This window comes from Aphelocoma coerulescens, assembly GCF_041296385.1.
Source record: "Aphelocoma coerulescens isolate FSJ_1873_10779 chromosome Z unlocalized genomic scaffold, UR_Acoe_1.0 ChrZ, whole genome shotgun sequence".
Taxonomy (NCBI): Eukaryota; Metazoa; Chordata; class Aves; order Passeriformes; family Corvidae; genus Aphelocoma; species Aphelocoma coerulescens.
Genome location: NW_027184085.1, coordinates 10,481,234 through 10,492,968, shown reverse-complemented (window position 1 = coordinate 10,492,968; position 11,735 = coordinate 10,481,234). Strand labels below are relative to the sequence as shown.

General features: G+C 56.1%; 1 protein-coding gene across 2 annotated transcripts in view; it reads right to left on the bottom strand.

The window, feature by feature from the left end:
• Positions 1-11,735, bottom strand: part of TLN1 (talin 1) — a 35,003-nt gene continuing 23,268 nt past the window's right edge. For both annotated transcript variants that reach the window (XM_069001881.1, XM_069001882.1), the window contains 20 exons: positions 11,447-11,579; positions 11,226-11,327; positions 10,950-11,120; positions 10,638-10,787; positions 10,406-10,507; positions 10,183-10,302; positions 9,743-9,889; positions 8,664-8,830; positions 8,248-8,431; positions 7,875-8,000; positions 7,467-7,583; positions 7,202-7,387; positions 6,993-7,100; positions 3,943-4,048; positions 3,677-3,801; positions 3,253-3,378; positions 3,056-3,118; positions 2,642-2,824; positions 1,838-1,963; positions 1-1,234 (listed from right to left, as the gene is read on the bottom strand). In XM_069001881.1, the coding sequence (XP_068857982.1) occupies positions 1,103-1,234; positions 1,838-1,963; positions 2,642-2,824; positions 3,056-3,118; positions 3,253-3,378; positions 3,677-3,801; positions 3,943-4,048; positions 6,993-7,100; positions 7,202-7,387; positions 7,467-7,583; positions 7,875-8,000; positions 8,248-8,431; positions 8,664-8,830; positions 9,743-9,889; positions 10,183-10,302; positions 10,406-10,507; positions 10,638-10,787; positions 10,950-11,120; positions 11,226-11,327; positions 11,447-11,579 (2,674 nt within the window). In that variant the 3' untranslated portion in view covers positions 1-1,102. The remainder of the gene's footprint in view (positions 1,235-1,837; positions 1,964-2,641; positions 2,825-3,055; positions 3,119-3,252; positions 3,379-3,676; positions 3,802-3,942; positions 4,049-6,992; positions 7,101-7,201; positions 7,388-7,466; positions 7,584-7,874; positions 8,001-8,247; positions 8,432-8,663; positions 8,831-9,742; positions 9,890-10,182; positions 10,303-10,405; positions 10,508-10,637; positions 10,788-10,949; positions 11,121-11,225; positions 11,328-11,446; positions 11,580-11,735) is intronic.

The following is an 11,735-nucleotide window of genomic DNA, read 5'->3' as shown; positions in this document are numbered from 1 at the left end:
TTGGCAAGAAAGCAGGAAAACCAGATTTTATTGATGAAAGCGTCTTTCTGAGAAGACATTGGCATCCCCCACCCCACCCCGGAGGTTTGGGGGGGAGCTGGTTTCCTTCAATCTTTAATATGGGATGCTTAAAGTATCAAAATGGTGAGAGAAGCCTCAGCGAGTGCAAAGGGGAAGGGACGAGGGTCCCGGAGCCGAGGAGGGGTGGGATGCTGGGCTACGGGACCCCGGCGAGAGCTGGGTGTTAGTGGGCAGAGCATGAGCTGGCAGGGAAATAAATGAACTTTGAAAGCTGCAGGCTCAATACTAGAGAAATGGAAAAGTTACAAAAATACTGTAGATCTTGGAAAACAATGCAGGCACTTGGGAAGAAGGAGGAAGGCAGAACTGGCTGGGGCCGCAGTTGGGGGGAAGCCCTGCGGGAAGGCAAAAAACAGCTCTGGGGGTGAACTCATCACATCATCCCCCATCCTGAGTGGAGGCACTGTGGCTTCCAGCCCTGCTTGCTCCCCAGAGGGGCCTGGGCTGAAGAAGATACTCATGGGGTAGACTCAGTGCCTTCCAGGGTAGCTGTAGAGGAAGATCCAGCCAGCAATAAGGCATTGGAGGCGAAAGGCAGCTCCGTGCAAGAGCTTAGCGAGGGGCAGCTGCTCCCTGCACACCATTGCACAGGAGAGGGCAAGCCCCCCGCCTGTCCCCATCCCGCACGGAGGAGAAAGAAAAAAGGGGCACAAGAGGGAACGAAGAAGGCACAAGTAAATATCCCCTTGCAGTGGAGAGCTCTGTGGGCCCGCACCCCGGGGCTGGCGGGTGAGCCCTGAGCCAGTGCAGCCCCGGCTCCCACCCCAACCGAGTCCCTCCGAGCGCTCTGATTGTGCCTTGGGTGTGCATGGGAAGGTGGGCTGGGCAGCGAAGCGGAGTTGCTGGTGCGGCACCAGCTTGGAGGGGCAACTGGGTTAGTCCCGTTGCTCTGGGTGCGGGCAGAGCTCTGGTCTAGCCCAGACAGCCCTTCGCTTGTGGCGGGTCGTCTTAAATAGGAGCAGGCAGGTGGGCGGGTGGGCAGGCAGCAGTCTGTGCGGTGAGCGGCGGGAGGGCGTGCGGCTCAGTTCTGCTCCTCGTCCCGCAGCTCCGAGGGCAGGAATTTGTACTGCTGCTGCCGGATCATCGCCAGCTTCTTCCGCGCCTCCTCCAGCTCCCGCTCCTTGCGCAGCATCTCCTCCTGGGCGGCGATGATCTGCCAGGAGAGAGCCCCAGGGTCACAGCTGCCTCCCACAGGGATGGCCGGAGCCTCTGCCACCGGCAATGTCAACCCCAGAGCTGGGTTCTCCAGCTGCTGCTTCCCTCCCATCACAGCCACTGCCTCACTGAGCATGAGGGCTGTTTGTCCCTGGGGTGAGAGCATGGTACTCTGGAGATAAGCAGAACAGCGCAGCTCCCAGGGCGCAGCCCCATGTGCTGTGCAGAGGGTCTCAGCTGCACGGAGCCAGCACTGGGACTGTGGCACCCCACACTAGGTAGATCTCACCCTCTACCCACTGCTCTGCCTTTTCCGTGTGTCACAGACACTGGGATACTGTGGGCTCTGCACCTAGGGGAAGCCAGGGCTTTACACTCGTGGGAGCATGCACCATCACCCAGGGCTACTTGCGGCAGACAAAGTGAGGCCTCATTGTTTAACTGGTGCTCAGTGGGATGGGTGAACCCACAGCATTTTTGTGAGGCTCTCTCAAGACATGACCTGTGCTGGTGGGTGGTAGGACATGTTCCTGAGACCAGCACACACAGGTTGTGGTGGCACCTAGAGCTGCTCCTGCCCTGTTGGAGCAGCCTCACTCACCTGTGCAATTCCTCCAACCATCTTCTCCTTCACCACCACCGTTTCATCATGGTCCTGGAAGGCAGCTGCCTTCTGTGCTGCCTTCACCAGATTGTCTGATGCTCTCTTCACGGCATTTCCAGCGGCCTGCAGCAGGGAGGAGGAGAATGTCAGCATGAGTCACAGCCCCAGGGTATGATTGCTGCCCGGGGTGTGAAGGAACTCCTGCCCCAGCCCAGGCTGGGCCAGCAGGCAGGACAGGCAGCCAGGAGTGCTGGGAGCTGCAGGCAGGGATTCCTTTACATGGCTCGCTGCCTTGTCACCCGCTCATGACCATTTCAGGCGCTTCTGCTCCCAGCCAGGCTCTGGCTCCTCTTGGAGGAGCGGGGCAGGGACTGGGATGGGAGGCAGCCCTGCTGACTCTTCCCAGCCCTCGGCTCCAGTGCTGAGACCCCAGGTTAACCCCCCAACACATGGGCATTAACCTCTTGTGTGCCATGGCCTCTGAGGATTAACAGTGATACAGAATGTGCCCCCCCACACATTAACCTCTTGAATGCCAGTGAAGAAGTGCACCCGTTTCAGCTATTCCTGTGCCAGTTCATTGTTCCTGAATGCTGCCAAGCTGAGCAGCCCGGCATCACTCACATGCCTGGCACACAGCTAGAAGTGAAATCCAAACAACCTGGAGCCTGTGTTCCAGTGAACTTCCCACTGACAGCACGCAGGCAGGGAGCATGAGCCCTGGAGAACACCCACATGCCCTCACCCCACTCCCAGCCACCCCTCAAGCAACAGGGGCTGAAGAGGCAGCCTAATACTCACCTGGAGCCGCTTCATGGCCTCTGAGTCATGGTCAGCCTTCACCTTGCAGGCCACCAGGAGCTGGGCTGTGGAAGCAGCCACCTGCTTGGCAGATGAGATGAGCTTCTCCTCACTGGCATGGCCCTGCACCGCAGCGTTGGCGGCTTCGCACAGGTTGTTGGTGGCAGCAGCCACCAGGCGTGCCTGTGGCAAGAAAGGCTGTCAGGGACGGTACAGGAGCCCTGATCGGCTCCAAGGAGGTTGTGGGGCATGGGATGGAAAAAACCAGCTTCCACAGCATGTGGGAGAGGGAGGAAGAAGCATGGCTGCTTCTTCCACTGAGGAGAAGCAAAAGGGCAGAGCATCCCCATGTTTGAAGCACGAGTCAAGAGGAAGGTTTCCTCCTCAACCCCTCAACATGACCTTGATACTCACGGCTGAAATGAGACCCTGGGACCACTGTCCATCATCCACTGCGTTGGCTGGGATGGCGCCCACCTATGAGGAAGGAGGGGAGAAAGAAAGGTCATCACCCTGCACACCTCTTGTCACAGGGCATGAGGGTTACAAGTAGCTGCAGAAGAAAGGAGAACCCTTCTCTACATTTTCTCCTTCCCATCTTATGGCCTTACTTTTCCTTGGGCCACTAATTCCCGCTGGGCTGCTGAGGCTGCCTTCACCAGGGCACTTGTGGCTGCAGCAATGGATTTGGCAGCTTCCAGGATCTGCTCCTCAAAGTTCAGGCTCTCGTCTGCTTGCTGCGGGCAAAAGCAGAGTGTGAGTCCCAAGCAGGAGTGCTGGGATAGATGGAGCAGAACAGAAGGATGGCTCCAGGGGGCTGAGGGAGGCACATATACAGCTGGATTAAGGGCTGTGGGGTGCAGCAGAGCATAGGCTACCTGAAGAAAGTTCAGCTGGGGATGTGGGAGGTAGCAGGAGTACAGGAAGAGGGATCAGCTGTCAGATGGGGCTTCAAACCTGGCTAAAGCACAGGCAGGAGAGCCCCAGCCCACCCCAAGCTAAGCATGAGGGTCAGACAAGGCTCAGCACTGCTACCTTGGGCTTGGCTCTTGGTTTCAGCTGCTCCAGCTTCTTGGCTGCAGCCTCAATGGCAGCTGCTGCCCCCAGCAGCTCATTCTCAGCGATGACAGTGGGGTCTTCTGGGTCAACCCACTCTGTCCCTAGGAACACCGGGAAACCAGGCAGGTTACACCTGCATGCAGCCTCATTTCTCACTTTCCCTACCTCCTCCAGCAGCTGCCGAGCCCTCCACCCTAATCCCAGCCCTTGATCCTGCCCCTTTGAGCAGGATCTTTCCATACCTTTCATGGCCTCGGCTGCCTGGATGAGCTCGGTGACGGAGCTGGCCACGCGCTTGGAGTAGCCTGCCAGCTGCTGCTTCAGCTCGTGAGTTGGCTTCTGCAGGATCTGGGGGGAAGGAGCAGATGTAAGCACTTGGAAAAGGGGGACTTCATAGGTCTGTTTGGGGTGTGCTCCCCAGGGAAGGAGGGTGGGATCCCCCAGCCCCCTCCCACACGCGTACACATCAGGCACTGTCTGAGCAGCTTTCTCAAGTGACTCTGTCTATTCTCTTTGTGCCCCAGGATAGGATGAGCTTCCCCAGGGCCCTTCTGCATCCACAGCTTCTGGGACATCTTTCAGACACAAGACCCTCAGCACAAGCCTTTCTGCACTCAGCAGCTACCCAGGCCAACATTTCTCCCTTGCAAATCATTTCAAGCTCCAGAAGGATTTCCCCTTCGCTAGCTCCATTTTGGAGGTTTGTTTGCAAATGCAAGCTGGGCAAAGGGCGGTACCCTGGAGCCATGTCCCCACCAAGGAGGGCTGGCCCCAACGGGATGAGGTGGCAGGCAGTGCCCTAAGGGTCCTTCCCTGGGTTGGAGGGACACATGCACACACCACAGCACACATGTGCACGCACACAGGGTCTGTATGCACAAGCAGAGCTCACTGCTGGCCCAACTTGCACCACACAGGCAGCAGCTGCCCATCAGCTAGAGCAGGGGTGAGTACACACACACAAACACATGGACCCCAGGGTCCCTGTGGACACACACAAGTGCCACCCCAGCACTGGGCTGGGCACACAGACACGTGATGAGCAAGGCTCATGCTGAGGTTAGAGACCAGCAGGCACCCCAGTGTTGCCTTACTCACCGGCTGACAGAGAGGAGGGAGAAGAGAGAAAAGAAAGCAGTGAACGCCCCAGCCAGAAGGAGCAGAGATAGGGGAGGGTAGGGGAAGGTGGGTGCTTTTTGGTGAGGGGTGAAGGGCAGCCAAGGGGAGAAGTGGGAACAAAGGATCAGAGATCCTGGGTGGAGAGCTGTGTTGCCATCATTAGCTCTTACTTCAGCCTTGCAGGGATGGGCAAGACAGGGCACCGGGATGAGGCTCTCATAGCCAGAGGAGCCACCTACACCCAGAGTAGCCACTCTCCTCCTCACACCCTTTACACCTTATTTCTCGCCACCCTGAATTGCTTCACTGCAGTTTTGAGCCACGGAATCTCTCTGCTTTTGGAGGGAGAGACCTATTGTTACCAAATACCAAGTCTCCATGGAGGTTCAAATTCCTACCCCTCCCCAGCGAAATATGCAGGCTTTCCCACTCCTCTGCTGGGAGCCATGTTTTCCAGCCTGAGACAAATAACCCTTATTCTTGAACCCTAACCATACTTGTTCATGCTCTGTGGAAGGCAGTGGTTCCCTTGGGGACACAGTGTGCAGCTATGACCTTGCTGCTGCTGGGGAATGAGGCTGCACCCCATCCGCCATCTGCCCTCCCATTCCCCTAGATCCTTCCTGCTTGTGGTTTTCCAGGAACCTGCTATGCTCTGATAAACTGGACCCATGAGCTTCACTCCTGCCTTTGCAAACCCGAGTGCTGTGGAGACTGGGGGAAGTCATGGCTTTTTCCTGGCCTTGTGTTGGACCATCCCAGCAGTCACCAGAGCTGTGTAAGGCTCAGAGTACTCAAGCTGATGGCACACAGTGATAGCTGGTTTGCCCTCATGAGCACATCTAGTCTAAATGCCTTATTATTAAGCCTGCTGTCTGCTCTGACAACGTGTTTTAAACTGCTAAATGATCTCTGTCTGGAGCTGAAGGCACCCTGGAGGCTATGAGCTTACTAAGAGGCACCTCCAGTGAACATTTCAAGGAATGTTCCAATGTGTGATAGTCAAAACATTGCACGGCAGCGGGACGGTAACACCCAAAATACAGGGGAATGGCGTGTTCCTGCAAGTAGGCTGACCTCGGGCACTGCCACACTAAGTCATTAGCCTAATCATCTGTTAACAACAGGTCAGCCAGAGAATTTCTACTCAGCACTCCAGCCTTGGCTGCCATGATTCATGTGTGCCTGAAGCATCTTCCAGGCAGACATTTGATCTAGATGTAGAGGATGGAAAACTCACTGCTCCCCTTGGAACTGTACCCCAGTGGTTACCTCCCTTTAATAAAACCACCCTTTGACTTCTCCTCTACTCATCTTCAATTTCTAGCCATCAATTCCTGCCCACCTCCTCCGGCTGCTGCCAGTGCTGGTTACCCTCTCTGCCTGAGGGGGCATTCCCTGCAGGAAACCACACCCTGGGCTCCATCACTTTGTATCTGGCGATCCCAGACAGCACTCACTCACTAACCAGGTTAGTGCAACCATGACACAGAGCTGAATCACTGTCAGTCTTTGTCCTGACCCCACTTTGAGGGATCTCACAGCACCATGGGTTGAGTGCGCACATCCCCACAGTGCCTCTGGGTCCACTTCTGTGGTCTTGCCAAGAATGCAAACTGTTGGAAGGACTTCACTGGATCTTTTCTACCATGCTAGAGGCTTAATTTACTTGTTGTAAACTAATGTTGCAGCTGAAGTCCTTGGGAAGACTCAGTCAGAGGGAGACTGAATCAAAAGGGTGCAGCGGGCGCTTGCAGTCATTATCTTTGCTCTGGCAGGCACCGTCCATCTCCCACACATTGTGCTGTGGGCATTACACACTTTGTTTTCCCACTGCCTGAGGTCTATTATTCCTATCACTTTTACTGGAAGCTGTATTTTTACAAGATTATACTACCGTGTTGTTGATTTCCAGCCTCCATCTGTTTATGGCCAGTTAATCTCCATCTGTTACTAGCAAATTACCTTTCTTAGAGCCTGTTGAGCTCTCTGACATCTGCTTCCATAGCAGGGCTACGGACACACACTGTGCCAGCAAAAGCAGTGAAGGGGCTGTGCAAAGGCCCTAGTGGGAAGAGGTGAAGAGCCCAGAGGATCTTGGGGATTTGGGGAACACCCAGGCAGTCCATGATCAGTTTCTGCCCACCCTGGGAACTGGGTTGGGGACACTCACCACCAGCACATGCTCCAGCAGCTCCAGATAGCCATCAGCACACTCCTTGCCGAAGCGCAGCGCCCGCTGCCGCACGTCCCCGCTCACCTCTGGGTGGTAGGCTGCTTCCTGCAACCCGGAGACAGGGGAAACCCGGATTTACATCCAGCACCATCCCTGCCTCCACCCACAAACCCACGCTAGAGATTCACACCCGCTGCCCGCCCCACCTTGCAGGAGCGCAGCATGTCTGCAATGGCCCGGCGGCTCAGGTTGGCCGTGGCGATGACATCCTCCTGCCGGCACGAGTTGCCAGCGGCCACTGCTTTGGCTGTAGCCATCGTGATGCCTTTTGTCATACGGATGAAGTCCTCTGGGGTGGAGACCTTGGCAGGAGGCACAGGGGAGGAGAAGACCTGCGAGGCGAGAGGCAGCGGTGAGGCACGGGGCTGTGGGCAAGTGGTGCGGCAGGGGCAGCACCGCGGCTGTACTCACTGCCAGCTCCTGGCGAATGTGCTCAATTGTGGCCTCCAGCGCCCGTGTCCCCTTCGTGGCCTCGTCCTCTACAGCCTTCACTGTCTTCAGCAAGGAAGTGACGTTTGTCACCATCACCTGTGGAAAGAGAAAGACAGCCAGGTGAATCCCCACACAAGCTCTGGCCTGCTGCATGCACCTGTCCTTCCCTTGTGGATTGATCCAAAACTGTCCCATCCCCATACTCTACTCACACTGCCTCAATTGCTTCTCTGCATGCTGTGTTCCACCTTCTATGTGCCCCTTCCTACCCTTTTGTCCTGACTGCCCCACAGTTGTGCTTCTGTGCCCAGACAGGCAGAAAAAAACCTATCTCTTTCTCCAGCCCCACTGCCTCATCTGCTCCTTCTCATCATAACCAGCACAGACCTTGGCTGAGTTCTTCAGCTGGTAGACAGCAGGGTCATCCCCAGCTTTGCCAGCAGCTGCTTTGGTGGCACCGATCAGGTCTCCAAGTGCCTTGGCCACATCCTTCACAGCATTGATCAGGACCACCTGGGGAGAGCAAGACCATGGGAATGGCTGAGCTATGGTCACACTCAGGCTGGGGATGGTGTGGCCCAGTAGTAAGGGATTTGGGCACCACAGGGAGTCCAGCTCAGCCAGCACTGGCCAAAGCCCAGCCCCTTCTTTCCCCAACTCTTGGGATCCAGCCCAGAGCACCACATGACATCTGCATCCCTCAACCCCTCCAAGCCACCTAGCAGCAGCCTCTGCTCAGCCCACACATCCAGTCACACACCTGGGTTTCTGGGTCTTCAGATCCCAGGCTGGCAGCACCCAGCTTCACCACCTCTGCCAGGCGGGTGATGGTGGACACAGAGGACTGGGCAGCCTGGGCTAGCTTCTCCTGGCTGGCCGTGGCATTCTGCACCAACACCTTGGTGTCCTCTACCAGTGCCTTGGCTGTCTTTAAGATGCCCTCCCTGCAGAGAAAAAGCGGGTCATGGAGGACACAGCCCTCTACTGCACACACGGTCCTTGGGGTACAGAGGGACTGTGGACCCTGGGTTTTTTATGTACAAGCTGGAGCTTCGGGAAATGGAGCCAGCATGATCTGAGCTTGAAGCTCTCCTTGGCGCTGGAGAAGTGCTCAGAAGGACCACTCTGACACCCCTGTGTCTGGCTGAGCAGAGGCTGGACATAGCGCCTGCGTACCTGTGGTCAGCAAAGGTCTCAGAGTTCTCCCGGTTGAGGGTTCCTGCTGTAGCAAACATGATGGTGGTGTCAAGGTCAGCAATGATGCCGGAGACAGCACTGGCTGCTGTGATGCAGGCTTGTGTCCCACGGTTCCCAGCCTGAAGAGCTGCCAGCACATGAGACACCTGTGGGGTATGAGTACAGTGACTGGGGGAGCAAAGCAGGCTCAGGAACCCTCACTACATATGCCTCCAACACATCCAAGGGTGGAGCTGCTCCATATCAAGGAGAGGAACTGGGAATACTTTGGTCTGCACACTCCTTCTTAGCTTCCAGTTATTTATTTTTACCTTGCACCTATCCTGTTTGGTAGTCTAACTAGCTGGACTAGTTTTCAAATTAGTAAGATCTCTTACTAATAATGGGCATCAGAACTGCACAATATCACAGCTTGTTCCTTCTTTTAGCTCTTAAACTTAATTTTTGTACTTGGGCAAGCACTCACAGGAGAACAAGCTTCCTAATGGAAAGCAACTGTGGAAAGGAAGGACCTGCAGGAGGTCCTGCAGATGGAGGTGGCAGGCACAATTAACAAGTGCTTACTTTTGTCTTTGTGCTTAAAAGCACTGCTGCTCTATCCTTATCAACCAGACTTTTTAAGCCACACTTTCATCTGTTCTTAAGAAGTGTGCTCTGCTCTTTAGACTGGCTTAATGGACAGGATGCCAGCAAAAGGTGAAGTGGAGACTGATCACTGAGCATGAGCTGCAAGCATTGCTGCAGATGCTTTGCCCAACTCTGCAAGAACTGATCTGGAGAGCCCTGGCCTGTCACCAGTGTGTAGGTCAGTTTTCCCAGGCAGGCTGCAGCACCTAGACATCACACTCACCCACCACAAGCACCAGCTGCTGTTGTAGTGTCTAGAGGTGGATCCATCCTCCACCCCATCAGCTGGGCAGGGGGAGCATGGCCAAGAGAGCCAACAGAACCCAACAGGAGCAGGAGAGGATCCAATGTGGTAGCTCCAAGGACACATGGCTGAATCCAGTATCCCTCCCACCTCACCATGCTGTCAAACCCCTCTCTCGACCACCTACCTTCTCAGAAACCTTGCGTGCACTCTCTATCAGCTCCTTCTTGGTGTAGGCATCACTGGGGCTGCACTGCAGGGCTCCAGCCTTGGTGACCAGGGCAGCACAGCCATGACCCAGCTCCTGCACCCGGCGCTTGATGTGGGAGCCAATCTGCAGAGGAATGTATGTGTGACAGCGTCAGCAGGGAACTAAGCTCTGCATCTGTGATACCCGCTGGGAAACACCCGTCACCCAGCTCCTCTTTCCCAATCCTCCCACTCAGGAGAAGGAAAAAGGAAACACAGCTTTGCTCCTTGTTTCTATGCCATGTTTCAGAGGAGGTGTGAAAGCTGCCTGCCCCCAGCTCCAAGTGGAAGTTCAAGTGTCCCTGTCCTCTGTTCTCACGCCCCAACAGCCCCTGGTCTGCCTCACAGCACGCTCCAGCACTCCCCCCAGTTTTGTACCTCCTCGTTCTCAGCGGTGAGGGCAGCCGGCTTGGCCTCTTGTGCCAGTTGCCCATAGTCATGGGTGAGTTGGTTGGCCAGTATGCCCAGCTCATCCGGGTTGGTGGTAGATTTGGTGACCTGTCAATGGAAGAAGAGCAGGAGTTGGACAGGGCAAGAAGGACAGTAGCCTAACTGAGTATCAGGCAGTGCATTCTACAGTGACAGGCTCACTTGCACCCACCATTTCCTGCACAGTCACTGCAATAGCCTTGGCTGTCTTCACCATCGTGGTCTGGTAATCCACAAAGGTACCTTCTGGCTCGCCCATGGGCCCCTCGTCCAGCTGCAAGAGACCATCAGGACATTCTGGCTCCAGCTCTGGCCCACAAGGTCTTTAGTTTGTAAGGTTTGACCCTGACTGTTCCTCTCTCCCACACCCAGACCTGTCCAGGTCCTCTCCGTGTTCCCCTCACCTGATTGATAGCTTGGGTGATGGAGTCCACCATGCCCCCCACAACACCTGCAGCACTGGCTGCCTCATTCAGGGTGGTGGTCAGGTCCTCCACTGCTTCCTTCATCATCTGCACAGCCTCTTCCAGAGCCTCCTGAGTGTGGGCAGCTTGCTGCAAGGAGAAGCCACAGTGAGGGAATGCAGGTGGCAGCTCCCCTCCCTACAGGGATTCTGCACACTGACCTGGGGGTTTCCACGTTGGGCACACGTGTGCAGCACCCACCACCCACATGCAAAGGAGGGCATGCCCCTGACACGCACCCCTCCTGCTCACCTTGGGGTTCCCACCAGCCTCCTTGGCTGTGTACAGCATCTGCAAGGCGGATTCAGCCAGTGTTTTGGTTTGGTCCAGGAGGTTCATCTGTTGCTGGTGGTTGGGTGTTTTGGAGGCAGCACCGACAGCTGCCATAATGAGTGGCTCGAAATACTGAGCCATCTGGGACACCTAGGGAAGAGCAGTGTGAGCACCAGCAGCTTCCAGCCCCAGCTGCCTTGTACCTCTGCTCCCCAGGCACCAAGTGCCTCGTCAGCATCTCCACACCCCCATTACCTTGTGCCCCAGCTGCGAGGCCTCAGCCCTTGCTGCAGCAGCCACAGGCTCGATTAGGTTGCTGATCTCCTGGACAGCTGTGATCATCTGGTTGTGCAGAGCCTGTGAGAAGAGAGGGTGTTGCATGAGGCTGCAGCAGGGCTGGGGTCCCTGCATGCTGCTGAGAGTCAGGGGAAGGATGCCACTCCCTTAGGCTTGCCCACAGTGTGTCCCTGACCCACCTCCTGGGAGATATCTTGTCGAGGGGCCAGCTGCTGGCTGATGGCAGCAAGGGACGCCTGGTCCACCTCCCGCAGGCATCTGTTCAGGACCTCAATGGCCTCATCACACTCCCGTTGTCCTGGAGCTTTGTCCCTGTGTGACAGATAAATCAGCCAAGTGCTGGCAGCTGCTACACCACCCCTTCACCCCCAGCTTGGCTGGTGCTGGTGAGGGGCAAGACCGCTCTCCCGGCATGATAGAGCCTGGGCACATCAGTGTGTGTCCCCATCAACCCACATGAGAATTGGA